Source organism: Esox lucius, chromosome 2 (assembly GCF_011004845.1).
Source record: "Esox lucius isolate fEsoLuc1 chromosome 2, fEsoLuc1.pri, whole genome shotgun sequence".
In the NCBI taxonomy this organism is placed as follows: Eukaryota; Metazoa; Chordata; class Actinopteri; order Esociformes; family Esocidae; genus Esox; species Esox lucius.
In genome coordinates, this window is record NC_047570.1 from 33,975,633 (window position 1) to 34,002,977 (window position 27,345).

General features: G+C 45.1%; 1 protein-coding gene and 1 long non-coding RNA gene across 4 annotated transcripts; one reads left to right on the plus strand and one right to left on the minus strand.

Moving 5' to 3' along the window:
- Positions 1–815: 815 nt before the first annotated feature.
- On the minus strand, positions 816–19,619 carry LOC105025334. Its single transcript, XR_829118.4, has 4 exons — positions 19,218–19,619; positions 6,784–6,842; positions 6,505–6,587; positions 816–1,078 (listed from the first exon to the last, which is right to left on the minus strand). It is a non-coding gene; the product is annotated as an uncharacterized LOC105025334 (long non-coding RNA).
- mapk6 (mitogen-activated protein kinase 6) lies at positions 6,161–27,006 on the plus strand. 3 transcript variants are annotated; one of them, XM_010895943.5, is made up of 8 exons: positions 6,161–6,408; positions 13,210–14,077; positions 14,227–14,544; positions 23,818–23,962; positions 24,204–24,368; positions 24,931–25,126; positions 25,400–25,523; positions 25,622–27,006. In XM_010895943.5, exons 2-8 carry the CDS (start codon positions 13,841–13,843, stop codon positions 26,846–26,848), a joined length of 2,412 nt encoding a protein of 803 aa, XP_010894245.1. In that variant the 5' UTR covers positions 6,161–6,408; positions 13,210–13,840; the 3' UTR covers positions 26,849–27,006. The 3 variants fall into 3 exon arrangements, with proteins under 3 accessions (XP_010894245.1, XP_019910494.1, XP_010894244.1); XM_020054935.3 differs by lacking the exon at positions 6,161–6,408 and adding an exon at positions 9,565–10,261; XM_010895942.5 differs by lacking the exon at positions 6,161–6,408 and adding an exon at positions 10,824–10,943.
- The last annotated feature ends 339 nt before the right edge of the window (positions 27,007–27,345 follow it).

Below are 27,345 nucleotides of genomic sequence, written 5' to 3' on the forward strand. Positions count from 1 at the left end.
TGAGTAAAAACACGTTTAGAATCACACAAGGAAGTATTAGCAGCCGTTTCTTTGTACTGCATGTCACTGTTTTGATAATGGAGACTTCATGTTTTCTTTCTGTTACTTCCCTGATATCTGCAGCTGTCGTTGCTAAATATTCTGTAGACACACCACTCTGGTAGAACTCACAGCCCAATGCTAGCTAGCTAGATACAGTGCAGAACAGTCCAGCAATACAACAGAAGAGTAACTTTGACCCTGATCTTTTGTTTTGATATAAGTATAAATTACAGAACAGTTCAGTAAAGCTTGCTGGCTCCAGTACAAAACAGGTAAGTAGTGCTTTCTAGCTACAGTGAAGAGCAGTGCAACACTACAGTAGAAGAACAGTCTAGCAACACTATCCACTTGTATACAGTAAAGAAGTCAAGTGCTAGCTAACTACATTCAATGCTACATGTTACAGTACAAAACTGGTTGGAACAGTACAGCAAAACTAGGTATATTCCAATAACCGTGGACCATGCTCTTCAAATCAACTGGCATGGTGCAATCAAAACAACATGGAAGCTTCTCCCCCACCAGTCAGACTGAGGCTCAGATGTAATATACTCAGTGAATAAAGCTGATTCTTACACATGCACGCACATACGCACGCACGCAAACTCAAACACATGCATGCAAGCACACTCATGCAAAATGTAGGGGGCCGGGACTTGACATCCAACTCTGAAGTTTTTCCCAGGGCGTGGAGCAGCCGAAACAGTTACATCACCGGGAGAGTTGAACCCGGCGCCCAACCACGTCCTCTCCTCCTCGATTCTCCACTCCTTCTCCTCTCCCATGTCCACATGTCAATTACCATTGTTTGCCACGTCTTTTTCGTTCTGTGCCGGACCCAGTGAGGTTATGTGGCATGAGCTAACCATTTCCCGACCTCCCTTATCCATTCCGTCATGGCACTGCTGCAGTGGTGCGTTCGGCATCAGAGCGTAGTGTCCGGCTGCGCTCGGCTCCTCCACCCTGACCTTATGGTGCTGCCCTGGGACCCGGTACCGGCCATGGTATTTCCAACCGTTCCTCCGGCTGGCGTCTCCTGTGGAGCGGTGGCCTGATTAGCTTGTTTACTTTCTCCTCTCGTCAGGCACTCTATTCCCTATACATGCCATTTGTGTCTCTACAGTGGCTCTCTAACTAACCACAGGTCAAGGAGCGAATCACTCAACCTGTTACCCCAGCTTAACATTAAGGCGATAGGAAAACCTGACCCCAGATCAGTTATGATAGGTCACGGTTCCCTCATTAGGAATAATGAAGGAGTCTTAATTGCAACCATGCATGTGTTTTTCACAAGGCTGGCCCCGGCAGGATTCAAATCCCCTGGACTCTCTCTGGACTCTCTGGAAAGTTGTGAAATACCCTGGAGGTAATGAGTGTATGCTACACATTGTGCTAGGGTGACATGTACTTGAATGTGAGTAGGTCAGGTAGGTTGTGTCACTCACTTGGCAAATTCCATGTTGTTGAATAACTAAATTACAACTTTATGTTACAATCCTCCATCTTCAAACTAGAACAGACATTCACAAAAGTAAATGTGGTGTGCTTGCAAGCTTGTTGATGTTCACAAAATGTTACGACTTCGAAGTTGGGATAGCCAAGCCATACTAAACACTGCTGGTTTGGTAACTTAAGCTTGGACAGATAAAGAAAGACTTTATCGTTTTAGTGATAATTACTGGCAATTATGCAAATTACGCTAATTATCTATTCATAGTCGATAAATGTTTTTATGTTGGGTTAGCCATGACATCTGAGACAAAGTTTGTTTGGTCTCTAGATTAAACTGGTTGAGATACTCTTTTAGGGTTATTTAATGCTAATTATAAAATGACATTGATTATGATATTCATAATTGATACAAGTTTAAAATGGATAAGTTGGGATAGCCTAAAAAGAGAAAAGAATATGGTTTACTCTCTTTAGCTTGAACGATTCAAGAGAAACTCTTCCAGGGTTAATTAACATTAATTATGCAAATAATGCAGAGTAATATCGTTGTGGTTATTATAATATTCAGGAATATTATGCAAGGTTAGCCAAAACATGTGAAACAAAGTTGGCTTGGTCTCCCTAGCTTGAACAGTTAAAGAGATACTGCTTTTGGGTCAATGAATGGTAATGCTAATTAATATAGTCGTAGTTAATACATTTTTTGTATTTTAAGTTGAGATAGCTTATAAACAGAGACAGAGGGTCTGAAAAGGGAGAGGGTTAACCCTAACCCTACAGAGTCTGCAGAGAGAGAGATGTTTGTGTTGCTTCTTTTTAATGTTTAGGCTCTTAGCCAAGTGAAAGAAATGCAGTTCTGCATGTACCAGATTATGCCATGGCTTGGCATTTTGCATTGTTTTAGCTATCCGTCAACTTTGTGACACTGAAAACAAAACTTGGATACTGTTTGTCAGACATATTTTAAATTACAATTAGGTATGAATTCTATTTGGTTAAGTGTTACGATTTCGGATAGTGTTTTGTTTAGGTGTTACTTTAATTCCTAGTGATTCAATTTAAGGTGATGGTTTGGGAAAGGATTATAACAAAACAAAAATGACCTCTTTAAAAAATAGGAATAATAAATGAATCATAGTAAAGAAAATCTTTGGAGGGAGCAGAAAGTCCATATTGCCCAGCGACAGCCCCGAAACCTGAAGGATCTGGAGAAGGTCTGTATGGAGGAGTGGGCCAAAATCCCTGCTGCAGTGTGTGCAAACCTGGTCAAGAACTACAGGAAATGTATGATCTCTGTAATTACAAACAAAGGTTTCTGTACCAAATATTAAGTTCTGCTTTTCTGAAGTATCAAATACTTATGTCATGCAATAAAAAGCAAATTAATTACTTAAAAATCATAAAATGTGATTTTCTGGATTTTTGTTTTAGATTCCGTCACTCACAGTTGAAGAGTACCTATGATAAAAATTACAGACTTCTACAGGCTTTGTAAGTGGGAAAACCTGCAAAATCGGCAGTGTATCAAATACTTGTTCTCCCCACTGTATATCGTAAACTACAGTACTGCAGATTTTACCGTAATTCCTAACTGTCTGTTATGAAACATTACTGAGCATCTTGGTACCTGTCTTCTTCAGTCATGGGCATTGTTTTGTAATATACCGTATTCTGTAATAACAGTAGTTCATAAATCCTGGCAGTACCTGACAATGTCTATGTCTGTTTTGTGTTAAGAAGGCTAACACATGCACACACACACACACACACACACACACACTCAGACACTGAGGATCTGCAATGTGGAGGTCAAGGGAATAGAGACTCCATGGTTTTAATGAGGTCACCCTTGGCACACATACAGTAACACACACACACACACACACACACTAACACCAGAGTGTAATGTTCTGTTCTATCAGTTTAATCCTGCATGGTCCTGTCTTGTTCCCAGAGTCCGTCTGCAACGTTTTGGCCTGTCCTCTGTTCCTCCTTACAACTTCACTGTCACAGCACTAACTCACAAGTCGACACAATGTCACAGCACTAGCTCACAAGTCCACACACTGTCACAGCACTAACTCACAGGTCCACACACTGTCACAGCACTAGCTCACAAGTCCACACACTGTCACAGCCCTAACTCACAGGTCCACACACTGTCACAGCACTAGCTCACAAGTCCACACACTGTCACAGCCCTAACTCACAGGTCCACACACTGTCACAGCACTAACTCACAGGTCCACACACTGTCACAGCCCTAACTCACAGGTCCACACAATGTCACAGCACTAACTCACAGGTCCACACAATGTCACAGCACTAACTCACAGGTCCACACAATGTCACAGCACTAACTCACAGGTCCACACACTGTCACAGCACTAACTCACAGGTCCACACACTGTCACAGCACTAACTCACAAGTCCACACACTGTCACAGCACTAGCTCACAAGTCCACACACTGTCACAGCACTAGCTCACAAGTCCACACACTGTCACAGCACTAACTCACAGGTCCACACACTGTCACAGCACTAACTCACAGGTCCACACAATGTCACAGCACTAACTCACAGGTCCACATACAAAATAGAATGAACACTTAAATCAATAAGTAAGAGCAAAAGCAATGATTGATTATAAAGGGGACTCCATGTAAATTGATTCTAGATATATTGTTACATGAAAATGATTATGTAACAATTAGAACATGTCTCTGTCTGGAGATTTAACTCAGATTTATTATCTGAACCTATGGATACATATTCTGAAATATATATTTTTTAAACGTACTGTACCGATTATAGGACCCCTACGGGCAGGGTATAACTATGTGGAAGACTGTACACGGGTCACACACAACAGACAGGCACGCCAACAAGCTTGTCAAGACACTATGTATTATACAATAATAATATGGTAATAATCTAAAATGTGAGAGATGTATCAATCCTACATCCAAACAAATCGGGGTTTTTCAAACACATTCCAAATGCATGTCACACACAAAACTAAATATGAAAATTCATTAAAAAAAAATATTATTTGGCCACCTCTTTATATTTCACTATCTGTCAGCCAGTCAGCCTCTGCTTTTATACATGGACTCCAGTGTTGATAAGTGGAAGATGGTCAAAACATGAACGTCCCAGGGCACAGAGGTGAGCATGACTCAGTATTAGATAGGAGAGTGAGTGACAGTTTGTGAAAGTCAATACAGAGTGGAATAGTGACAGAGGGGCTGATTAAGATAGCACAGAGGTAGATTCCAAAAAGGGAGAGGGAAAAAGAGTTACAGAGGGTCTGATCGAAAGAGTCTAGTGAGAGATAGAGACTGAAAGAGGGTCTGACTGAAAGCATAAAGAGATGAAAAGATAGTGTGACAGATATAGAGACAGATATTGTCTGAAAACAGAGAGAATGATGAGAACACACAAACATATACACACACACACACACACACAGCAGAAGCAGATGCTTCTAACAGGCTAGCAGACATGGCATGACATCTGCCACCTGCCTAGACAGAGAGAGACTTGACAACCTACAGACTCAGGGAGAATGGCTTGCAATCAAGAGAGGCAGACAGAGGCAGAAAAAAGGCTATGTGTACAATGCATAAGGTGGAAACCGAGCCGCACGTCCTAATCTCTTGCCATTGAATGACCACACTAGACACATATTTCCCACAGATAATACAAAACCAGAGACAATAATTCATAATAAAATAATTTTGTACAAAATGTTCATGTTTCTTCCCACTTGCCGTGACAGAAAGACAGAGGAAGACAGACAGAGCAGGCAAAATACTGATCCTGCCTGAAATGGCATGCTTCACTCATTATAGTGCACTACTGTTGGCCTGGAGTCCTAGTGAATAGGGTGTCATTAGGTAGGCAGCCCTGCTCTGGGACAGACATCAAACAAATGTCATGACAATGGAAGGAATGGCAAGCATTAACACACCGTCCTTGTCCTCATATTACAACCTCACAACCCCGTCCTGCGACCCCCACAACCCCGTCCTGCGACCCCCACAACCCCGTCCTGCGACCCTCACAACCCCGTCCTGCGACCCCCACAACCCCGTCCTGCGACCCCCACAACCCCGTCCTGCGACCCTCACAACCCCGTCCTGCGACCCCCACAACCCCGTCCTGCGACCCCCACAACCCCGTCCTGCGACCCCCACAACCCCGTCCTGCGACCCCCACAACCCCGTCCTGCGACCCTCACAACCACCACATCTCTATCTGAAGACGTGCATTGCAGTTGTGTGTCTTTCTTGGATGACCTGCTGCTGCCCTCATCCAACCTCCGATGACAGCACACATTTAGGCAGTAAATCTAGTACACATAGCAAGGCACTTTTTAGTAATTTACCAGATACTCTTATCTGCAAGTACACACAAAGTTGAGAAAAGTGTGGGTCAAGATGAAGCAGGAAAAGAGAGAGTATGAAAGAGAGAGAGACAGAGAGAGAAAAGGGGGAAATAAAGTGTATTATAGTACTGGCTTTAGCATGGAAATGGGACATAGTTACAGGCCTAACCAAACTCAGCCGAGTCTCCTCCCCCTCTCCTCCCCCTCTCCTCCCCCATCAATGCCTGGCCTATATCTAGCCTCCATGGAGCTCGACTTCACAAGCCAGTCTCACATGGAGTAGCACAACATATCACCAAGACTCTCAGGGTCTATTTCTCCTCAGTGCCGTATCACTCCACACGCTGACCCTCTTGGGCAACTCTCTCCTGTGAGAGACTGTAGGACTATATCCTGGCTGACTGGCTGCAGGGAATAGGGTGACCATTGGATTTTGGTATTTTTCCTGTAGCACATAACTGCGTGGATTAACCGATATTCTGTACCATGGCGTTCTGGACCGTCCGTCCGGATTCCAACCATGGTAAGTGAGCAAGAGACTGATTTGTAATAACATGTTGAACTGAAGGAAGTTTGAAATGCGTTAAGGAAGATCGTCAGGCAATAATTGTGTGTGTACTTGTTTTGTAGATCCTTAATGCTGTTTAAGTCTCCCAGTCTGATTTACTGTCCGGTCCTGTCCATTCTGTTCAGTAAGGGGTTCTAAAGAAAACAGAAACCGCTCGTTATTACAACCTCAATTCGTAGTTAAAGTTAGTCATGTAACACCGGTTCTATGCTCCAAGCACCGTGTTTTTGCAAACCCATCAACAAATCAGGCTGACTTGTATGGTGACACAACCCCTGGATTGAGAAACGCTGCACATTTCTGTAAGACTGCTGCACATCTCTCACTCACTTCCTCTGTGGTGAGATCATGGCCAGGACAGGTGGAGGACTGTGTACTTGTAACTCCCTCTGAAACACAGGACAAATGGCCAGACAAAAACCACTTGTGAGAAGCTTCCATTCATTCTTCCCTCCGTCATCATGGCAGTCGCGGAGTGACAGACAGATGTAAACAGAATGTTCAGATCTCCTGGGAGCCACCGCTGTCAGAACAACTCCTGGAGAGAACACACTGTGCAGAGGAAACACAAGGCTTAAACTGCGTCCCAAATGGCATTCTATTTCTTTTACGGTGCAGTGGACGTCGGGGAATGGGGTGCCATTTTGAACGCATACTGAGATTCTCAGAGAGGGGTGTTTTCTCAGCCGTAAAGCACAGCACATCCATGCCAGTTTTTAGCAACAGGGTACATATGGGTTAATTGGGCCTGTATGCATGTTTCATATCGAAGCCATGGTAGGGTTGTTTTGTAAAACACAGATCTCACGCGGTCTTTTGTACTATTTAATACTGGCCATCTGTGTAGTAGTTTGGCTTCATACTACTCAATTTCAAAATATTGACATCGGTTACATAAGCTATTATGATTAATATCCTATTACTTTGCATGTTGATACAATCATTTACAATAAAAATGTTTGACAGGGAGACAAAAGGGCACTGTCAACAGACATGGATACTGTTAGGAAACACTGACCTTGGCGATTTGCGTATTATACAACCCAGTGTCGAAATATAACTAGTCCAGGTGTTAAATGAATACCTGCTCAGTTTTAGCTCTTTCAAATCGCATTTCTTTACAGGTGGAATCTTTATTTATTGTTTTTACTTTGTTTGGAATAGGGCTAATACAAAGGCAATAAAATAAATCATATTTTACAGTCAATAATCTATCAGCTATATTTCTCACTAAGCACCTACTTAAATGCAATGTTTCCATGACTACAGTATGGCTAGAGATCATATTTTGGTTACGTTCTTTATTGCTGTGCATAGTAGGTTTAGAAGTGGGTCTAGTCCATTATTCCCTCACTGGAAGAACAAGTCAGTGGGACCTGAGTGAGTAGCGCCACTGAGACACAGTGTGAAACCACTGCACACACACACACACACACACACACACACACACGCACGCACACCCACACACGTTGTCAGTTGGTGTCACTCCAATTGACACCAAATTTAGTGTTGCAGTTGGTAGTGCAATGCAGTGTACACACACAGACACACACACACACACACACACGTTGTCACTTCGTGTCACTCCAATTGACACCAAATTTAGTGTTGCAGTTGGTAGTGTAATGCAGAGTACACACACAGACACATACACACACACACACACACACACACAGACACACCGGGCTGTAACTGTTACGCAAGTCAATGATGACGGGCCTCATGTGTTTGCCAATGCTGGCCCATTCACACACAGAGGGGTTTGTTATCTTAGCTCAGACAGGTGGGGGAGAGATATCCTGCCTCACCGCTTGACCCATATACATTCAGTACGGTACAGGAAAGGGGGCGGGAGAAGGGAAAGGGGGCGGGGGAAGGGGAAAGGGGGCGGGTGGAGGGAAAGAGATGGGCGAGGACTCATCGGGTCTTTTCAGCTACCTCGACTGACTTTGGTCTTGTAACAGCCCTGCCTCCTGGGGTCTCCTGAAAAAGGCACAGCATCCTAGGTCACTGCCTCACAGCACAGCTGCAGTTGTTCTCGACAGTGCTCTGAGGTCCCACCATGAAAATAGTCGTGACACTGTCCGGGGCAAAGGGGAAGGATGTCGGACAAGACTCATGGCACTTTAGCGACCCCGTGATGGGTCGTGCAGCAAGCTCAATGGTGGCTGTTGGCCGGTAAATAAACTCTCTTCCAGTTGCCTAGGTACAGGCAAATACTTTCTGGTTAAGAAAGACAGGTAACAAGAAGCACAGCGACGATTGTAAAACCTTTGTGAACCTTCAACTCCGCCAAACCTGGTGGCAGCTGCTGAGCCGTAATCACAAGTTGCCCATTAATGAATTGGCAAGGGGGATGTTTTATTAAAAGTCTGGCAAACTTTATGGCAGCAAGGCCTTGTCCAACAATATGACCAGAAATACTGTAATCAAACACCAATGAGTGAAGAAATAGCTATGAATAATCCTAACGCATTTGTTTCTTTCCAGATGTTGAACAGGTATACTGGGGTACATACGAAGAGTTAGTAGAGGTACTGAAGAAAAACCAACACTAGTAAACATTAGGAACATGGCTATTTGGGTCTAGATTTATGATCATTTTTGCAGTTGGGATTTATGTTGAAATTAGGGTTTGTTTTTAAATGTGATGTGTGTCAAGATTAGGATTTTGTGTGTTAGGGAAACTAGTGTGTGCTTGAGCGTGTGTAGATTGTTTCTGAAACTAGTAATAATTCCTTTGCGATATCTTTTTAAAGAACATAGGTTGAATAATCTGTAGCCTGCCCGTTCCATATAATTTCAAAACAAATCTAAATCTGAATGTGGGAGCTGAGCTCATCCCGTGGTGTCTGTCGCATAGGCTGTTAGGCTCCTAGTCATCACATTGAGCTAGACGACCGCATCATCCCAGGCTAGATTGGGTAACGTCCTGCAGCATTCCCAGGCACATGGTCGGACCCTGCTGATGCACACTGCAGTTGATGAGACAGCCTACCGTATGCCGCTTCCGTTCTAGCAGATCCCGCCCACGCCTCCTCCGTTTCAAAACAAGTGATCCTGTGGCTCTTTCATTCAACACTAGTCTGCAGGTCTGGTCCGTTACCTCTGCTGTTTCTAATCTGGTGCTGATGTTATTACACCAACACTGGCACACAGACACCGCTCGAGCTAGACAGCTGCAGAAAAGACAAGGACCCCAGAACTGCAACATCCTGTCAGAATACCTCTGGCTATTCTTTTGTTTTAATAGTTGTATTCATTTCGGGAGGATGTAGTTAGATCGCAGTGCTAACGATCCCACATATATCCAGTCTATCCGCTGTTGGAGAAATAGAAAGAAAACCACAGCAAAAGGCGACAAGCCCTGCGCATCCTGATGACATATGGACTATCTAATTCCTCACGCAGCACCAGTAACCTTTCCGAGGGAGTTTTCTCTCTAACGCGGCTAATGCAGTACTGTGTACCATAATCTGAAAATATCATTAGGCTAGGCTACTTTGCCTTCTGAGAAAACACTGCATTGCTGCTGAAGCCTGAAAATAACCGACAGCACCTCCGCAGTCCTCCGCAGCAGAGGAATTATCAGAATAAGCTCGTCTCCTCTTTTACTGACCTGGGAGGCTTGGAATTTGACAAGAATATCAATATATTTCCTATAGTGGAATGCTTGTATTGAATGTTTATTTTGAAACATAACTGGATAGAAAACCTATCAATTTAAAAGTGAATCTTTTTATCCGTCTCTGGTATGGTCCAAATGTGGGAGAAACAGGCACTACACCTGTGCCCCAATCTATAACAGGTAACAATAGGAAAGTAGAGGTCATTATGATTTATGTATTACTAGTCGTTCTTTCTTTTTCTTTAGACGTAATGCATGAGGATTTTATTAAGTAGTCGAACTCCACCGCCTTGCCAGTTAAGGCTACACATCCTTATTCCAAACAACAGTGACCTGAAAATGATTCTCAATACAACACATCATGAATTGATGTTGTTATCTGTGTAAATGACTGTTAACCGCTTTGCCTTTGAGGTTTTCCAAGGCTACTTTGATCTTTCATGCATTGGTTGTGATTACCTGTTAGTGTTTTTCCTTTGCATTGGGACTTCCTGCCTGCCTAGTGGTTAATCAATTCAGGGCCTATATAGGCTGCAATAAAACAAACCGTTCCGATAATGTCTGCTAGGCTAGTTGAAACGAGATGGGGGCAGTCAATAAAATAACACCATGCTATAAATTATATTTAAAAAACAACAATTGCACCAAATATTAACGCATAATTCTGATGTTTTGAATTTGCCGCCCCATTCGTTAATCTCCACGCCTCTTGGGTGACTGACGCAAGCAGTAAGCTACAGCTATAGATAGCTACACAATAGTCTGAATGGCGATTGCTCATACTCGCAGGGGCATAGCGAGCCGAGCGCAGCCCGATTATATATCGCTTTGAAAAACCTATCAAATGACACGAACGAGAACAGTAAGTGATTCCGTACCATTTTCAGATAAGCGTTTGGTTATCTACGAAGGTCGTATTGTGTTTTAAACGGTGGTTTGTGTTAGTTCGAGACGTCTGATTGGCAACGGCTTTGTGTTGGGAGGGAGCACTGAAGTTACGACGACCGCGTAGCTAGCTAGCACTGGTTGGTGAGGTTAGCCAGCTAAACCCAAGACCCTCAAGTAGGCAACAACGGGAGCCTTTGTTCATGTCACGGGATCGCTGTCCAGATCTGTGTCTAACTAGCTAGCTAGGTGGATACACGTTAGTTGTCTTTCTAATATGTACCTATTAGTATATCGTTACCTATCACATGCAATTACATCGCTATCCTTGTCATTAGTTTTTAATTATCACGTTAAGTAATGTTATGGTAACCACAGTACAATAGCTACACGTAGCCAACGCGTAAGCTAACTAGCTAATATTTTCGGCGAACTATTCCTACCGGCATAGTAATAATGATGTAATGCGGACAAGGCTCGTTCCGACTTAGTCCGAGGTTCACCAGACTTAAATGGGGGATATGGTTAGTTTTAGCTTGGTATCTGTCTAAAATAACGCACGTTTTAAATACGTGTTAGGGAGCTACAGTAACACGATACAGTAGTTAAACTACTCTCGTCTGTTTCTGTTTTGCCATAATATTCAAATTCAAACAGTTCACTGTACTGTACAGTAGATAACGTTAGATAGTTTCTAGCTAGCTCCGTTTTAGATCAAACACTACTGAGTACTGTAAGCTGTAGCGAGTTAGTTACCATGCATGTATTATTAGCTTCTAGTTATAAGCATTTCAACCGGCTAATGTATTTTTCAAGATTGCCCATGTGTCGGGTAGCACTGATAGACAAGCTACTTGTCTAGCTTACAGTACTAATCAACCTTCGTCTCGACTGCAACGTGGCTTGGTTATCACGCTTGGTCATTTCACATTTGCTAGGCAACGCCGGATCATTGACTGAAACTGGTCACACATTCGTATAATACCGCATGTACTGTAGACTCTTGGTTAAACTAAAACGGGATATAACCTCTTGGAAACATGTGCTCTGCTGCCGGTCACCTTGTCTAGGGCAGGTGGCCAAGTCCGGTCAAAAAGCCTTTGGCCGACAACGAACTTGTCATGAGCATCTACTTAAAACGAACCCTACTGCCGCTTCGCGCAGAGAGGACGGAAGGTGTTTCCATCACATGACAAAAGAGAACGTTGGACTTTTCGAGGCTGTACAGAAACCCACGCAAAACATTAAAAGTTATGTTAGGGATACACTTCGAAACTGTTAAAAAGTACTAAGTTCTCACATTCACTGATCTTTCATTACATCCGTTTGATCACACAGGGTGTGGGTGAGACATTGTCTCGTTTACAATAAAATGTATTTAATTGCGTTATAAATGCTTTTCATGCTATCTTGTTGTGTTATTGGTTGGGCAAATATACTGTACAATCTCGGGAAGGACGGCCTGTCTCCTGAGTGTAAAATATAACCTCTTACACTCATGACAAGCAATATGTCTTTTTTCTTTCAATTTGTTTTGGTAATTCTCTAGGAAGTCATCCAAGACTTCAAATAATTCTGTAGGATATTATATAATGATTTGGAACCATCCAAAGAATTATTAGATATCTTAATATATATATATAATATTTCTTCCTTTACAGGATTTTCATAGAAACGCATCCTTAAATAAGATTCCTATAGCTGGGGGTACTCAACATGTACCATATGAGGTCCAAAGATAGTTGTTCTACCTCCATCATTAAAGTCACCAACTTGGTCTAAATAATTCCCTGATTAGAGAGTGAAAAAATCAAGTGGAACTGGCTTCGATGTCCAGAGTTGAGGTTGAGGATCCTAGAATATCACAAAGTGGTGCAGCTACTTGCCATCCCATGTCCAGACAGGTAACTTGCTGCAGGTAGGACTGGCCAACAATTTGACTAAATTCATTTTACTTGACTGGATAAATAACTTTTGTTAGAGTTAGTTTGTGGACCCAGCGACTCAAACTTCCTGGTGTTGGTTCTTTTGCACGTACCTGTCCTCTACATTTTATGCAGCGTCTATGTAGGCCAAATTTGAAATAAACGAGTATCGACCAGATTCGTAGACATTTTTGTCAAACTTCAGCATTTGGGAAGAAGCTAATTCTATAGGTGTGGGATTGTTCTAATGAACAAACTCATGTCATTGTGCATTTGTGTGATTACTGAACGTTCTGCATTGTGTTTTGTCTGTTTCAGGTTACACCCATGTAAAATGGAGGATAGCTTTGACTGCGACTGTGGTGAGCTTGAGCCGCCCGATTGTTGAGGGGGAGATTATTCTCTGAAGACTCCCAGGCCAGACGTCATTTTAGATCAGCAGTGGTTTCAACAGACGGACGACAAAAAATCAAGTGAAAAATTATAAAACATTTGGTAACATTTCAGTGCTTTCTGGCACCATTTAGAATCAATGCAGCTAATCAAGACCTCCGGCCTGTTAATGAAGGTATCTGCACTGTGAGGATGCGAAACGATGCTGTTGTAGTTTTTGAATTTGGCCTCCGAGTTCATTCCGTTACTGCTGTCTGTCAAATGCTGTATAATAATTGGATGAGGTTCAAATTTGAAGAAAACAATTCAAGTTAAAGGGTTCTTTTTCCCCCCAGACAAACATGAAATTAGTCTCTGGTTGTGAGTCAGAGTGCTGTGTAGTTTTGTGAGGGTGAATCAGGGGGAAACGGTAGTCTTCTGTGTAAAGGTTATATCACCCACATTACACAAGTTAAAATCTACTAGGCCTTTAGTTTGTCAGTCAGTTTGTCCGTTTAGTTTACCCCCCCCCCTCCCCCAAGTCAATTAAACCTCCAGTCAAGTCACCAAATCCAACATGGCAGAAAAGTTTGAGTCTTTGATGAACATCCATGGGTTTGACCTGGGCCCACGCTACATGGACCTGAAGCCTCTGGGCTACGGTGGGAACGGCCTGGTATTCTCAGCGGTTGACACGGACTGTGACAAACGTGTGGCGGTTAAAAAGATCATCCTGACAGACCCCCAGAGCGTCAAACACGCCCTCCGAGAGATCAAGATCATCAGGAGGCTGGATCACGACAACATTGTCAAGGTAAGACACACAGAGCTTGGTTACGATGCTTTCAGTGGGGAACGATGGCTTCTGTGCTCCGGTTGTGTGAGGGAATTCAGTTAAACATCTCACGAGGACCTTTTGCAATGGGGTTTAGATAATCACATTTCCCACCCCTCCCCCCACAGGTATTCCAAACATTAGGGCCTAGCGGCCGCCACCTTACAGAAGACATAGTCTCTTTGACGGAGGTCAACTCTGTGTACATCGTCCAGGAGTACATGGAGACAGACCTTTGTCAGCTGCTGGAGAGGGGGCTTTTGTCCGAAGACCACTCCAGGCTCTTCATGTACCAGCTGCTACGAGGCTTGAAGTACATCCACTCTGCTAATGTACTGCACAGGGACCTGAAGCCTGCCAACCTGTTCGTCAACACCGAGGACCTGGTGCTGAAGATCGGGGACTTTGGGTTGGCCCGGATCATGGACCCACACTACTCACACAAGGTGAGAGTCTCAAACAATGACTAAGAAGCCGGGTCAACTAGGAGTAGTGGTACTACTAGAGTTATCAGGTTGCCTGGGACTAGGAATAATACCAGGGTTGTTTTTGTTTTTTGTGGGTTTTTACCCAGAGAGCAGCTGGGCTTCTCACTTGGGTGACTCCTTGTCACACCACTGAGCTTGCAGGAAGTAAACACTGGGGGTGGGGGACGTTAGTTCCTGGTGTCGCGCCTCCGTTTCCCTTCTCAGGGTTAATGCTTCCGCTGAGAAAAGGGGTGTGGGAACCATTTTGTTTTGCGTGCCGGGGAGGGAGTCCTGTGTCCGGATCTTGCTTCCGTAGCTGAGGACTGGACTACATGTTGCAGAGGTCTAATCATTTGTTTAGCGGAAGGCTTTGTTTAGCTTGGGATGGGTGTTGTCTCCATGCTGACAGGCAGGGTAGTGTTATTAATGACTCATCTAAAGTAAATGCTGTTCTTTATGTTAACTCTGCTTCTCACGAACCTTGGCGAGTGGGTGCATGTTGACCGGGTTCCAAGTTGCCCTGCTTATCTTCGCTTTCGAGACGGTTATACTTTCACCTTTGGTTAGTGCTCGGGTGTCATGTTCGAACTTCTGAGGGATATGGAGATTAGTCAACCATGATTAGATGTGGGGAGTGCAAAGGGTTTCTAATTAGTCACTCATTGGAGGAAATATTATCTTTTCTTCTTAAAAGCCGCGCAAGGCTTTTCCACAAGTGAAGGACATAACCCATTCATTCAAGGTGTCAAGTCGTCTGCATTTTATCACCCTCACATGTCAGGTCATTCAGCAGACGCTCCCGCCCAGAGACATTTCCAGTTGGTGTCTTCTCCTGAAGCTCGCTGTGTCGTTGTTCCACTGTGCTTAGTTGCCACGTGTGGGTAATATACAGTATGTAATAAAGGTTCCACAGTCTGTTCTAGGTAATGGGGCGTTGCTGGATACAGCTACAGGGATAGAATACATGGTGGTGCCTGTCTGGCTGTGGCAGGATGGAACTGCGCAGCTCCTAGGCCTCTGGGAGGGGGGGGGGGGGCTAGCTTGATCCCAACCCTGTTCTCTTTGTTGGGTACTGCATAGCACAGCACACACCAAGCCTTTTACAGCTACGAGAGACACACACACACACACACACACACACACACACACACACACACACACACACACACACACGGCTGCCCAAAACCAAAGCCTTTTACAGCTTCATCCACACCAGCCGGTTTTAGTGGCTCAGATGGCAAATCAAGTGTTGACTCGTCGTTCTCCTGTGACGCATGGTAGAGCATACTGTCTCCAGCAAACACACTGGGGACACAGCCGATCTGTCAGTCTCTCTCTGTTCTCTGCGACTGCAGGTGCCTTTTTGAAGGTCAGGAGATTCTCATGATGTTCAGTCCCTGTAGCAGCCTCTACAACTCCCCCTTCCTCCCCCATGTAGAGGCTCTCCTCCCCCATGTAGAGGCTCTCCTCCGCAGTTTGTTGCTCTAGGTTTTCCTGTGTTAGCATTTTTTTTTGTATTTTGTGTGTGTGTCTGCGGTATTTCACTCAGGCTGGGCAGTGAGGTCTTTCCCTTGTATGTTTCCATAGTATTTCTACTGTGTCATATCAGTGGTTGTAGATGTTTATATTATAATAAAAACGCCATCTTACTCTCAGTGGGTAACTTATGTGTCTGCCTTAACTGTCATGTAAATGAGTCCTAATGCAGGAAGCATACTGTCCTGCCTCTAAATAAATGACTACTGGGCCAGTCAGGCAGCCAGTTGTCCCCACACTGGAGCTCTGCTCTGTCCATCTTTCTGGCCTGGCTTTAGTCATACCACAAAAGAGTGGGCATTTGGTTGTGTGCGTGCATGTGAAAGCCAGTCTGTCTGGTGAGACCCAGCAGCCAGTTTGAGGCAAAAGGGGAAAGCCACCTGGTTTGTGTGCCCCAGCCCATCTGTACGGTGTCTTCTGGGGAAAATCCTCTTTGTCCTTTAACAAGCAGTCACCAGTTTGTTCCTGTGCAGTCGGGTTGGTGGGTCCTGGCGTGGCCCTGCCTGCATGCTGTTGGCACAGCTCAGTCAATGTCTAAATAAAGAAGCAGCCCGCTATACTGCAGCTAACATTAGTCTGTGTCAGGTTCAAACGACATGCATGTTGAATCACAATGTATAAAGTGTTGGCGCTGAATAGCAGTGGTAATATTCTATCACCAGACAAAGTCCCTGGCATTTCCCCCACACTAATGACCATTTAGGGACCCTGTCAGGTTTAATTAAGATTTCTCTGCTTGGGTTTTATCATCGTGTGGTTTTCTGGAGTAGATTTCTCTCACCTGGGCTCTTGGATTTTTTTATATATATTTTTTTTTCAGTCTATAAGCCTTTAGATGAGTTATCCTTGGAGGTTGATTGGGTCTGTGAGAGACTGTTGAGTGCAGTTTCTTATCCTGCGTCTCTGGGTCCCACAGCAGTGAAACACCCAGAGGCACAGAACCAAGAATGTCTGGAATTTACGTGCCGGCAGAAATCCAGGCTTCTGTACTTTTCCCAGTCAGTCAGGAATTAGGCAAGACAGACACACTCTTAAAACCACCCTTTCCAAAATCTAAAACCAACCTGTAACCTTTCACCAAATCCCTGACCATAACAGCAACCTGAAATGCAAGCTTCATTTAAAAAAAAAAATGCTAAGATTAAGATTGAGTGTGCACTTGGCCTTTTCTTAGTTATCAAGTCTGGCCTTTGTTCCGCTTGTCATGGCTTTCCACAAGGCAAGAGCTGCTCTCCAGTGGCTAGCTTGGCATAATCACGTCCTGAAGCTAAGCATGGCTGGTCTTAGTGTGCCCTTTAACTAGGGATGGGCTCGGTTAGTTGAATATTCGAATAACCGAAATTTAGTATTCGAGTACTTGTGTATTCATTTTTGCCCCTCAAATTAAATGTATTTTTGTTGTTGAAATAAATGAGTAAAAATTAGTTCTGTACATAATTGTTCTAAACATTTTAAAAAATATTTAAAAGAATGTGTACATACGATGATATAGCTTCCCATTTCAAATTTCAAGTCGTTTTGTTCGACACGCGTTCCTTTGCACGTATTTTTGTTGATAATCGTTAATCAGAGCTGTAGTGCAGCGGTGGCCCTGTCACAGTATATGCGTAGTCTACTGTTAGCAAGTGGATGAATGTGAACTAATAGTAAAAATGTCATTATCGGAATTAACTGTTACCTATTAAAATGAGTTGGCTACAAAAGGCAACGTATAGTTAGGCTGTGTAATCTAATATGCGTTAGCTTATAGCTGGCTAGCTTAGCCACCTAGCTAGTTTCTCTTGACTTATCCATCCAATAAACTAAATGTTATGTGCTGAGATTTTGTCTTCAGTTCTGTAGCCGAATTTTGAAAGTGTCCCACACTGCTTCCTCCATATGCGCACTATTTTTCTCTCAAGAACTGCCATTGAGCCAATTTTAGATTAGAACGACACTCACTCCTTCGAGCGTTAGGCAGTACTGTAGCGCCCATGTTGTATCGGTATATATATTTAAATAACACAAAACGACTTGTATTTCGGGTACCCAAATACTATTCGGATAGTAAAGACATGTCCAATGCACATCCCTACCTTCACCCGATATAAAGTGTAACCTGCCTTCCGACTCTTGCCAATGTAACCAATCAGCAGTTAAGATCATGGTCTTACTAGTGCTGAAGCAGCCTTTTCTTCTGGAATGACAAAATAACATGGCTGAATTCTGATTTTCTTGCTCTGTAGCTCAGCTACACATTTAGCATGAGAACATTCATAAACAACCAAAATACCTGTCGCTTTTTAAGGATTTCTTTCAAGCATGTTTATGCTTTATTGGACAGGAACGTGTGGAGAGACCGGCGTTTTTTAAAGTTTTTTTGCTGGAAGAGTAGTTGGTTGGACCCAACCCATACTGCAGCACAGACCGCTGAACCAACCCAAGCCGGTGCAATTAACCTTTATGGCATTATTGTCACATGTTGCAACTTACGTTCATTCACACTGTTCGCGATGGCTCAATTCATTTCAATGAAGGGAAGCGTGGCGAGCGAGTGGTTTGTGGCGCAATCCGAAAAGGAAAATGTTCAGATTTCCCAACTTCATGCAAATCACTCGCGCCTATCAATCATGGGATTTTGCGTAGGTGGTAGCTCTCGATACAATTAAATGAACGGATAACTAGTTCCACAATTAAAGTTACATTGTCTTCTATTTGGCGGATGAAATTTTTAGAAAACCTTTAGTAGCAGTGAGCACTGAGCTGTACGACTAAACACAACTTTCCCTACGGAGACGCAAACAACAAAAATGCAGCATGGAAACAGGTGGCCGAAATAGTTGGTGGTTCTGGTGTCAATTGGCTCTTTTCCAGTGCATGGGACCGGCTCAAATGGTTCAACTCTACTCGCCTCAGTTCTACCTATAGCTAACTACATTAGCTGACTGGTGGCTGCCTTAGAAGGTGGTTTACTTGCTAGCATTTCAGTTTGTCAGAATAACATAAATGAGGCATATGCATTGAGTAGAGAAATATCAAATGTATTCAAATACGTTTCTATTCCAATTATAACCATTGAATAAGCTGACTTTCCTAAATTCAAATTGTCTATACTCAAACCTTGATACATTGCTTACCTGCTGTTATGACGCTAGCTCGTCCTCAAGAGAAGCATTCTGGGCGATGCTAGCGTTGACTGTCTGAAATATCGCGAACAGTATCAATGTACCATTAGATACATGCGTGTTTTATCCAACCTGTCAGAATGTAATTATTGTAATTGGAGTGTGAAAGTCCCAGTCACTCGTGTTGGTTAGCATCAGTATAGCATTAACGCCCGTTAGTATGCCCTTTGGCTTAGCGGTAGCTGTAAGGGTTGCCGGCTATTAGACCAGGTTTAACTAGCATAGGATAAGTGTGTCCTTTCCCAGAGCAGGGCGCAAGTCTTGGCTGTGTAGACTAGCGTTAGCATTAGTAGCTCAGTGACATGATACCCTCTGTGGGGAAACTTAACCTCCAATATACATGATGCAATCCAACCCTGAAGATTTCTTAATATAAAATGGGCCCCAAGGTATTTGACCTACATACTGAGGGTTTGTGTTTCGTTCTTAGGAAGTTAGAAATGAAGATAACAACATGACGACCTTTCACAAGTGGCTTATGGGCAGTGGCGTGGGTTTCATTATACATGATAGGGGCATGTCCCCCCGACTTTTTGAAAATTGATTTTTTTTATATACCAGCAACCATGAGGTGTGGTTAGGCTAACCTTATATATTAACAATAGTTGCAAAATACATATTAGCTTGCAAGATAGTTTGCTAGTTATTGAACAAAACTATCTAAAATTAACAATGTTGCGTTCACCTCACTCGCAGCTAGCAACGAGATGACACCAGCCAAAAATAAACTTAAGTTAGACATACAGGTGTTATTTTTCTAGGCAAAGAGCTAACTATGACAAATTTACAAGATATAGCTAGCTAACTAACTAGCTTAATAGTTCATCTCTTGAAAAGTTGGCTAAGGTTACATGTAGTTCACTACACAGGTAGTCACATTTGACATTTCTACCTAATGTGGCTTTTACAGATCAAACATTGACATCAGGTTCTGCAGATGTCAATGTATATTAAGCTGTTCATGTCATTCTGTACTGCATTTTATATGGATCAGATGGTGACTGTGACAGGTATCCCTGTCAGGGCAGGATCAGACAGCCAGAGAGAAAAGTTCAACCGTGGAGCTGAGGTGAAATGTTGCTGCATACCAGTAGTGGATAAAAAAAATTGATAACTTAAACAAAATTATTTGTTATATTGTGGAGCCCATATCTTGAATGTTCATATTTATTAACCCAACCAGAAGGATAATGAGTCAGCCAGTGTAGTCATGCTAGAGGGTTGTGGTGGAGCTTGGGCGGGGAGGTTGTGAAATTCAAGTACAATACAGGCAAAATGTACATATAGCTCACATATCAGCCACATGCATTGAAATACAGAGGTCTGTGTAGTAGCGCTTCACTAAGAGCACCCATCACGGACTATTTTAACTAAGAATTATTAAATGAAATAGCTGAAGGCAGTATTTTTCATGTTTATTCTAGTAGAGTTAAAGAGATGATGTGGTCACCAGTGCACAAACATTTGGCTAAATGGTGTATGTGGACACCCGACCATCATACCTATATGAGCTTGTTGGACCTCCCATACCATGGGCATTTAAGAAAAACATTTTTCCCTCTCACATTTGAAGTCCAACCTACGCCCCTGTTTATGGGGATGCCTTTGTCATTTCTCACAGAGTTAAATGAAACCGTTTCCGAATCAGTCATATTCTTCTATCAAAACAAAGCATACGCATGTCTGAATCAGTGTGTGCCACTGGGAAAGTGAAGCTTGCAGATGGTAGTCGCTGCTCTGTGTGGGTGGAAATTTCCTACTGTGTTGTAAGGGGGGGTGGGGTAGATGTGGGCGGATGTGGGGGGGGGGGGGGGTTCTGAGGGCGGGGCTAAGGGGAGGGGAACCTCACCACTACACGTGTATCCGGCTGTAGGTGGAATACATCCACCACACGCCGGCCTCCAATGACACCCCGACTGGTGACCCAGTTACCGGCTACAGCAGAACGGGCTCTGAGGTTCACTGGACTTAACGGCAGCAACAGGGAGATGGTGTTTGTCTGTCTCATTGCTGCTTTTTTTTTTAAGCACATCGAAGTGTTTCGATGGAACGTAAACATGTTTTTATATTTTAACCAACTGTGTGTGTGTGTGTGTCCTGGCAGTTCCAATCCGTGAGCTGGTGTATTTTCATGTGTTTCTCTGATCTGAGAGAGTCTAGCTACTAATCCACTGTGTCACCAGGTTCTCTCAGACAGCTGCTGCTATTGGCCCTTCCTCTTACTGCCTCACTCGGTACAGCCTTCCCATCCAGAACCACATGGCACAAAGAATGGACAAATTAATGTGGAGTGTTTTGTGAAGGCGGGGGGGGGGGGGGGGGGGGGTCGTCGTCCTGGTTTTCAGATGTTGAATGGATAAAGTGCCTGCTGTGTATACACTTAAATGTTTATTGAAAGCTGTAGAGTAAATATAACACAATGTCGTTTAACATGGTGATCACCCGCCCGTCAACAGCCATCACCGGTATTTGACAGTATCATAACATCGACCAACTCTATGCATAACGGGAGGAAATACAGTTGCTTAGTGGGACTGTATATTTTACTCCCAATTGTATTTTCCAAAGCTTGTAAAGCTGGTTAGTGGGAAGTGTAACTGGACAGTTCTGAGCAGTCCGAGAAGAACCGTTCATAATGCTACAAAGTCCTAATGATCTACCCAGCCATGATCTCGTAGTCTGAAGAGTACCTTTTTAAAGTGCCTCACCTAGTCACACTGCCTTAAATCTGCAAGAGTCTGGTGTGCTCCACACCACTGAGGAGAGAAGACCGGCTGGAAACCTGGCTACCGACGCACAAGGACATTACTGTCGTCTTTTGGCTGTCTCTGTTGAATTATAGTCACCCACTAATCTGGCGTGAATCAGCACACTGCTCATTTTAGAACCTCAGTGTGGGGAAACTGGGTTCTGTGACGTCACCCACTGGGCTAGATATCTGCCGATGTGGCAACCTGTGGCTTTACTGGAGAAATGACTCTCTCTGTGTCATCACCGGTCTGTCTGTACACGTCTTTCCTTTTAGGTAAAAATGACTAAAATGTTGATGTTTTCGTGAGACACGGATGTTAGTGCTGAAAAGTCATGGGGTTATGCACATATTCTTCCGGTGCTACTTTAAGTGTTCACTTGTTCTGCATTTATAAAGGTCCTTCTCAGTAGGTTGCTTACTTCATAACCCTTAGTGAACAATTCTAATTCTGTAGCCCTATTCTTAAACTCTTGTTGCTTATGCAATGTCATGGGCTGGCAGTTTGCTACAGGCACATTTCTGCTGAATCTGTTGCAATGACCTACTGCTGGGAAGTGCTTAGAGTCAGGTCTTCACGTTGGTGATACTTGTGACCGTTAAGACTTTCTGCTGGCCGACTGACTGTTGATAATCTGTCTTATTGGGTATCCCCATACTTAGATCCAGGGGGTTATGTTTCTGGAAGACTGGATAAAAAGTCTGTACACTTCTTCTACTGCATATAATATTTATTTTTGCCTTTGTGGGTTTGGCGGTTTTGTCATAAATATTCTACATCTGCTTTTGTGGGAGAGCCGATGTCCCAGTCCATGAACGTCAGTGACCCAGCCAACCTGGGTTACATTGGCTGCTTCGACGTTCAGTGTTGACGTTCAGCTGGCCTGCACCTGTCTCCGCCGTCGGCTGAACCTTGTTTCACTTTCAGGTGTCTTGACACGCCTATCCAAGCCTGCCAGTTGATTTCCGTGCCGTATCTTAATCTTTTCAACGGTCTGTGAGAGCAAAAAAAGGGGCTATGTACCCCCCACCCCCATATCATGGTACCCCTGTTACACACAGATCTGCCCTTCTGCTCCACAGTCAGCAACAATCACCCTGTCTGCCCCCAAACTCTGCTACACAAAGGTACTCAGCGCATGCGTGCGTGTCAGGGGGATTAATCTCTGTGGGGCTGCTGACAAGGCCTGCACGTGTGCCCCTCCTCGACACCCTTTCATCCCTCTCTTTTCATGTGTTCCTTTGTGGGGGGGGGGGGGGGGGCTGTTTGTTAGTGGTTTTCTATGCATGTGAAGTTAACAGTGCACTTGATCCGCTCCCAATGGGCAGAATAGAATGTCAGTAGACAAGCAGTTTGTTCTGATAATATCTCCGTGGTGGTGGTGGTGGTGGTGGTGATGATGATGATGATGATGACGACACCGACTAAACCATTAAAAGTGTTCACTAAATGCATTTAACAAAGACGTAGGGCTTTGTAGTCAATATAGTCCTGGACCCAGACAAACGGCCGTGCCAATTATTCAGTAACTAGTTCAGGATTACAACTAAGCCAGTGTTCTATGGGTCTGTGTTGGGGCTGATTCATAAGAGCTGATGAACCACTTCCTGTCACGTTCTGTTGACTCGTTGATGAATCATTCTGAACTCACCGGGGGCCTGTGTGAACTCGCGCTCCGGTTCATCGGCCTCCCGTTACCCATTCAGTCGATACACAATTGGAATTGTGGACGTTCACGTCTTTATAAAGAAGTTAATCTCAATAAAGACTTGTTAACCCTCAACCCTCCCTCCCCCCTCCAGGGTCATCTCTCTGAGGGTTTGGTGACAAAGTGGTATCGGTCTCCTCGCCTGCTGCTCTCTCCAAATAACTACACCAAGGCCATTGACATGTGGGCTGCCGGCTGTATCTTCGCTGAGATGCTCACCGGGAAGACTCTGTTTGCAGGTCAGTCTCTCTCACTGATTCACACGGGCAGGTGACCATGGCACACCGCTTCTAGAAGGACACACCTGACTGACGTGGCGTAGCGGGGGTGCGTTGGTGGGAAACTTTGGTGTACCCGTGAGGGGTTTGGATATAGAGCTGCCAGTCCCTACCGGGGTTTTGATCCGGTGTCGCCCGCGGTGCGAGGCCCAAAGGCGGCCACGCTTTAACCCTGGGCTGGTTGTTACCCTGGGTTCTCTAGGGGCTCATGAGCTGGAGCAGATGCAGTTAATCCTGGAGTCCATCCCGGTGCTGAGGGAGGAGGACCGGCAGGAGCTGCACAAGGTCATCCCCGTGTTCATACGCAGTGACATGACTCAGCCCCACAACCCTCTGGCCAGACTCCTGCCAGACGTCAGCCCACAAGGTGAGTCCCCACACGGGGACTAGAAGGAAGTCCTGTTGTCCCGTAGCCCCAAAGCCCTAGTCCTGATTATAACCTTACCTTAACTGCTAACCTCCACCCCTAAACTGTGTTTTTTAAAAGGACCGGCCAGTCTTACTCTTGTTCACACTTTAATACTGTATTTGAATCCACAGTTAGCATTGTAATTGTAAAATCCATATTTAGACCAGTTTCGGTACAGGAAGTACCTCCTTTAAACGTGACCTGGAGCAGTACCTGGCTGGTTGCTTTGTCTTGGTTTAGATGGTTCTGCAATCTGGAGGCCACATGCTGTGAGCCTGGCCGAGACTCCCAAATAACACAACTACAAGTCTGTACATGTAAGCAATGTTGCTGAGGCGAGACACAAAGGCTGGTATTTTAGGATCTTGGCCACTTTCAAGAGGAGCTCTTTGCTCCGGTCTCCACCCAAAACGGCAGTGTCAGGCTTATATGATCCTCAGGACACACACTTCACTGTAAAACAATATGCCACATTCTGAAGCCACATGAATACCATGCTCAAAGCTGATCTTTCCTCCAGCCCTGGACTTCCTGGAGAAGATCCTGACCTTTAACCCCATGGACCGCCTGACTGCAGAAGAGGCCCTAGCTCACCCGTACATGGCTGACTACTCGTTTCCCCTGGACGAGCCGGTCTCCCTCCATCCGTTCCACATAGAGGATGAGGTGGATGACATCCTGCTTATGGACCAGAGTCACAGTCACACCTGGGACAGGTACATAGAATGAATACACACACACACACACACACACACACACACACACACAGAGTTTCTGGCCAGATAGGATGGCATCCTCTAGCTCCTTAGAGCTTTGGCAGCCGACAAGCCAACAAGTCTAGGGCTAGTAACTGGAAGGTTGCTGTTTCAAATCCCTGATCCAACAGGGTGGAAAATCCGCTCTAAGTTGACAGACATGAATCGGAACGTAACTAGGCTGGATCCAGAACCGCTGGCTGGTTTCGTATTAATGCTCCCGCTCTCCTCCAGGTACCGGGACAGTCAGCTGTCGGAGGGAGACTGGCACCTACACACTCACAGCACCCTGGACCCCGACGAGGTGCAGGTGGACCCCCGGGCCCTGTCTGACAATACGGACGACGAGGACGTCCAGGTGTGTAGACACACACGTGCACACTTACACACAACAATTACACTCAACTATTAGAGACATACTCCTCTTCCTGGTTGTGACTTTTAAACCTCCCCCAGGTGGACCCTCGTAAGTACACAGACGGAGACCGGGAGAAGTTCCTGGATGATCCCTCCTACGACTACACCTCCCTCTTCCCCCCTGAGCGCTCGTGGCCCGACGAGGACGACCTCCACCACGAGAACAAGTACTGTGACCTGGAGTGTTCGCACACCTGCAACTACAAGGCCACGTCTCCGTCCTACCTGGACAACCTGATCCTGAGGGACAGCGTGGTCAACCACTACTACGAGCCCAAGCTCATCATCGATCTCTCCAACTGGAAGGAGCAGCAGAACAAGGAGAAGCTAGCCGTCGACAAAGAGCGCAAGGCCCAGAAGAGCAAGTGCGAAAAGAACGGCCTGGTCAAGGCCCGGATGGCCCTTCAGGAGGCTGAGAAGTCCCACAGTCCTGAGGAGAAGGACTCCCAGCAGGAGAAGAACCAGAACCACACCGCCCAGCAGAGCCAAGGCTTCGATTTTGACTCTTTCATAGCCGGAACCATCAAACTCAGCCTACAGCCTGAACCAAGCGAGGTGGGCCTCCTGAGCGAGGTGGGCCTCCTGAGCGAGGTGGGCCTGCTGAGCGAGGTGGGCCTGCTGAACGAGGTGGGTCTGCTGAACGAGGTGGGCGTGAGCCTGCTGAGTGAGGTGGGCCTCCTGAACGAGCTCAATTCGTCCGTGTCCCAGTTGGAGGCTTCGCGGTCAGGCTCCATGTCCAAGTCCATCAGCCAGGAGAAAGAGGAGAAATGTTTGGTGAACTTCGCTCAGGTCAGCAGCACCGTGGGGACTACCGGGTCTGGACAGCGTCCCGCTCACCCCTGGGAGAGCTTTGGAGGTGGGGAGCGGGTGGAGGAAGGGAGGGGTGGGTGTCTGATCGACGAGGCAGGGCGCTGGGACGTCGGGAAAGAGGAGCAGCTCCAGAAGGAGAGCTCGTACACCAGCTACCTGGACAGGCTGTTCAGCAAGAAGGACGAAGGGTGCGGGGAGAGTGCTGCCAGTGCCTCCGACAGCTCAGAGCCAGAGCCGTCGGAGGCGGGAGGGGAGCGGGACGAGGGGGGCTTCCTGGCGAGGAGCGGGGAAATTATGTTTAACATGCAGCTGGACTCTCTGGCTCTGCCAAGGTTCGACGCTACCGCAGACCTGCCACTGAAATCCATCCAGGCCTCCCTCGCCCCCTCCGCTGTCCGATGCTCGCCGCAGATCGCCCACAAGACCTACAGCAGCATCTTCAAGCATCTGAATTGAGGACACAACACAATGCTCCTCGCAGTGCAACATCCCAAGGCTGTCTCAGTTGTTGCGTTTCCTGTTTTGTCATAGTAATGTTATTTTACTTGAATCATTTCATACCTTTTTATCGTTTGATTGCATAAGAGAAACTGTGTATTATCTCTTTTTTTTTTGTCCGAGTTGAAGGTGAAGTAGACAGGGTTGAGAGTTGCTAAGAGAGAAACATGTCTGGTTGCCTCTTGTGGTCACTGTGTGAGGTGAGCTCCTTGACTAACATTAAACATCCACAAACTGGCAGCATGAAGTTTGCACACTTACTGCTCTATACGGGGGGGGGGGGGGGGGGGGTTAGGGGGGGTCCTTTTAAAGTCCAGATAATTCAGGGTGGTCTGAGAAATTGTTCTCCTAAATGTTTGTCGATGTGGAGAAACATGGACATTGGAATTTGGCTTTATTTCTGAACTGACCCTAATATGTTGCCATGGTGGAGGAAATGGGCCCCATTCAGCCGC

Coding starts and splice junctions, on each gene's coding strand:
- mapk6 (XM_010895943.5), top strand. CDS start 13,841: ATGGCAGAAAAGTTTGAGTCTTTGATGAACATCCATGGGTTTGACCTG. Junction 24,369..24,930: donor GCCAGACGTCAGCCCACAAG/GTGAGTCCCCAC, acceptor TCTTTCCTCCAG/CCCTGGACTTCCTGGAGAAG. Junction 25,524..25,621: donor CGGACGACGAGGACGTCCAG/GTGTGTAGACAC, acceptor AACCTCCCCCAG/GTGGACCCTCGTAAGTACAC.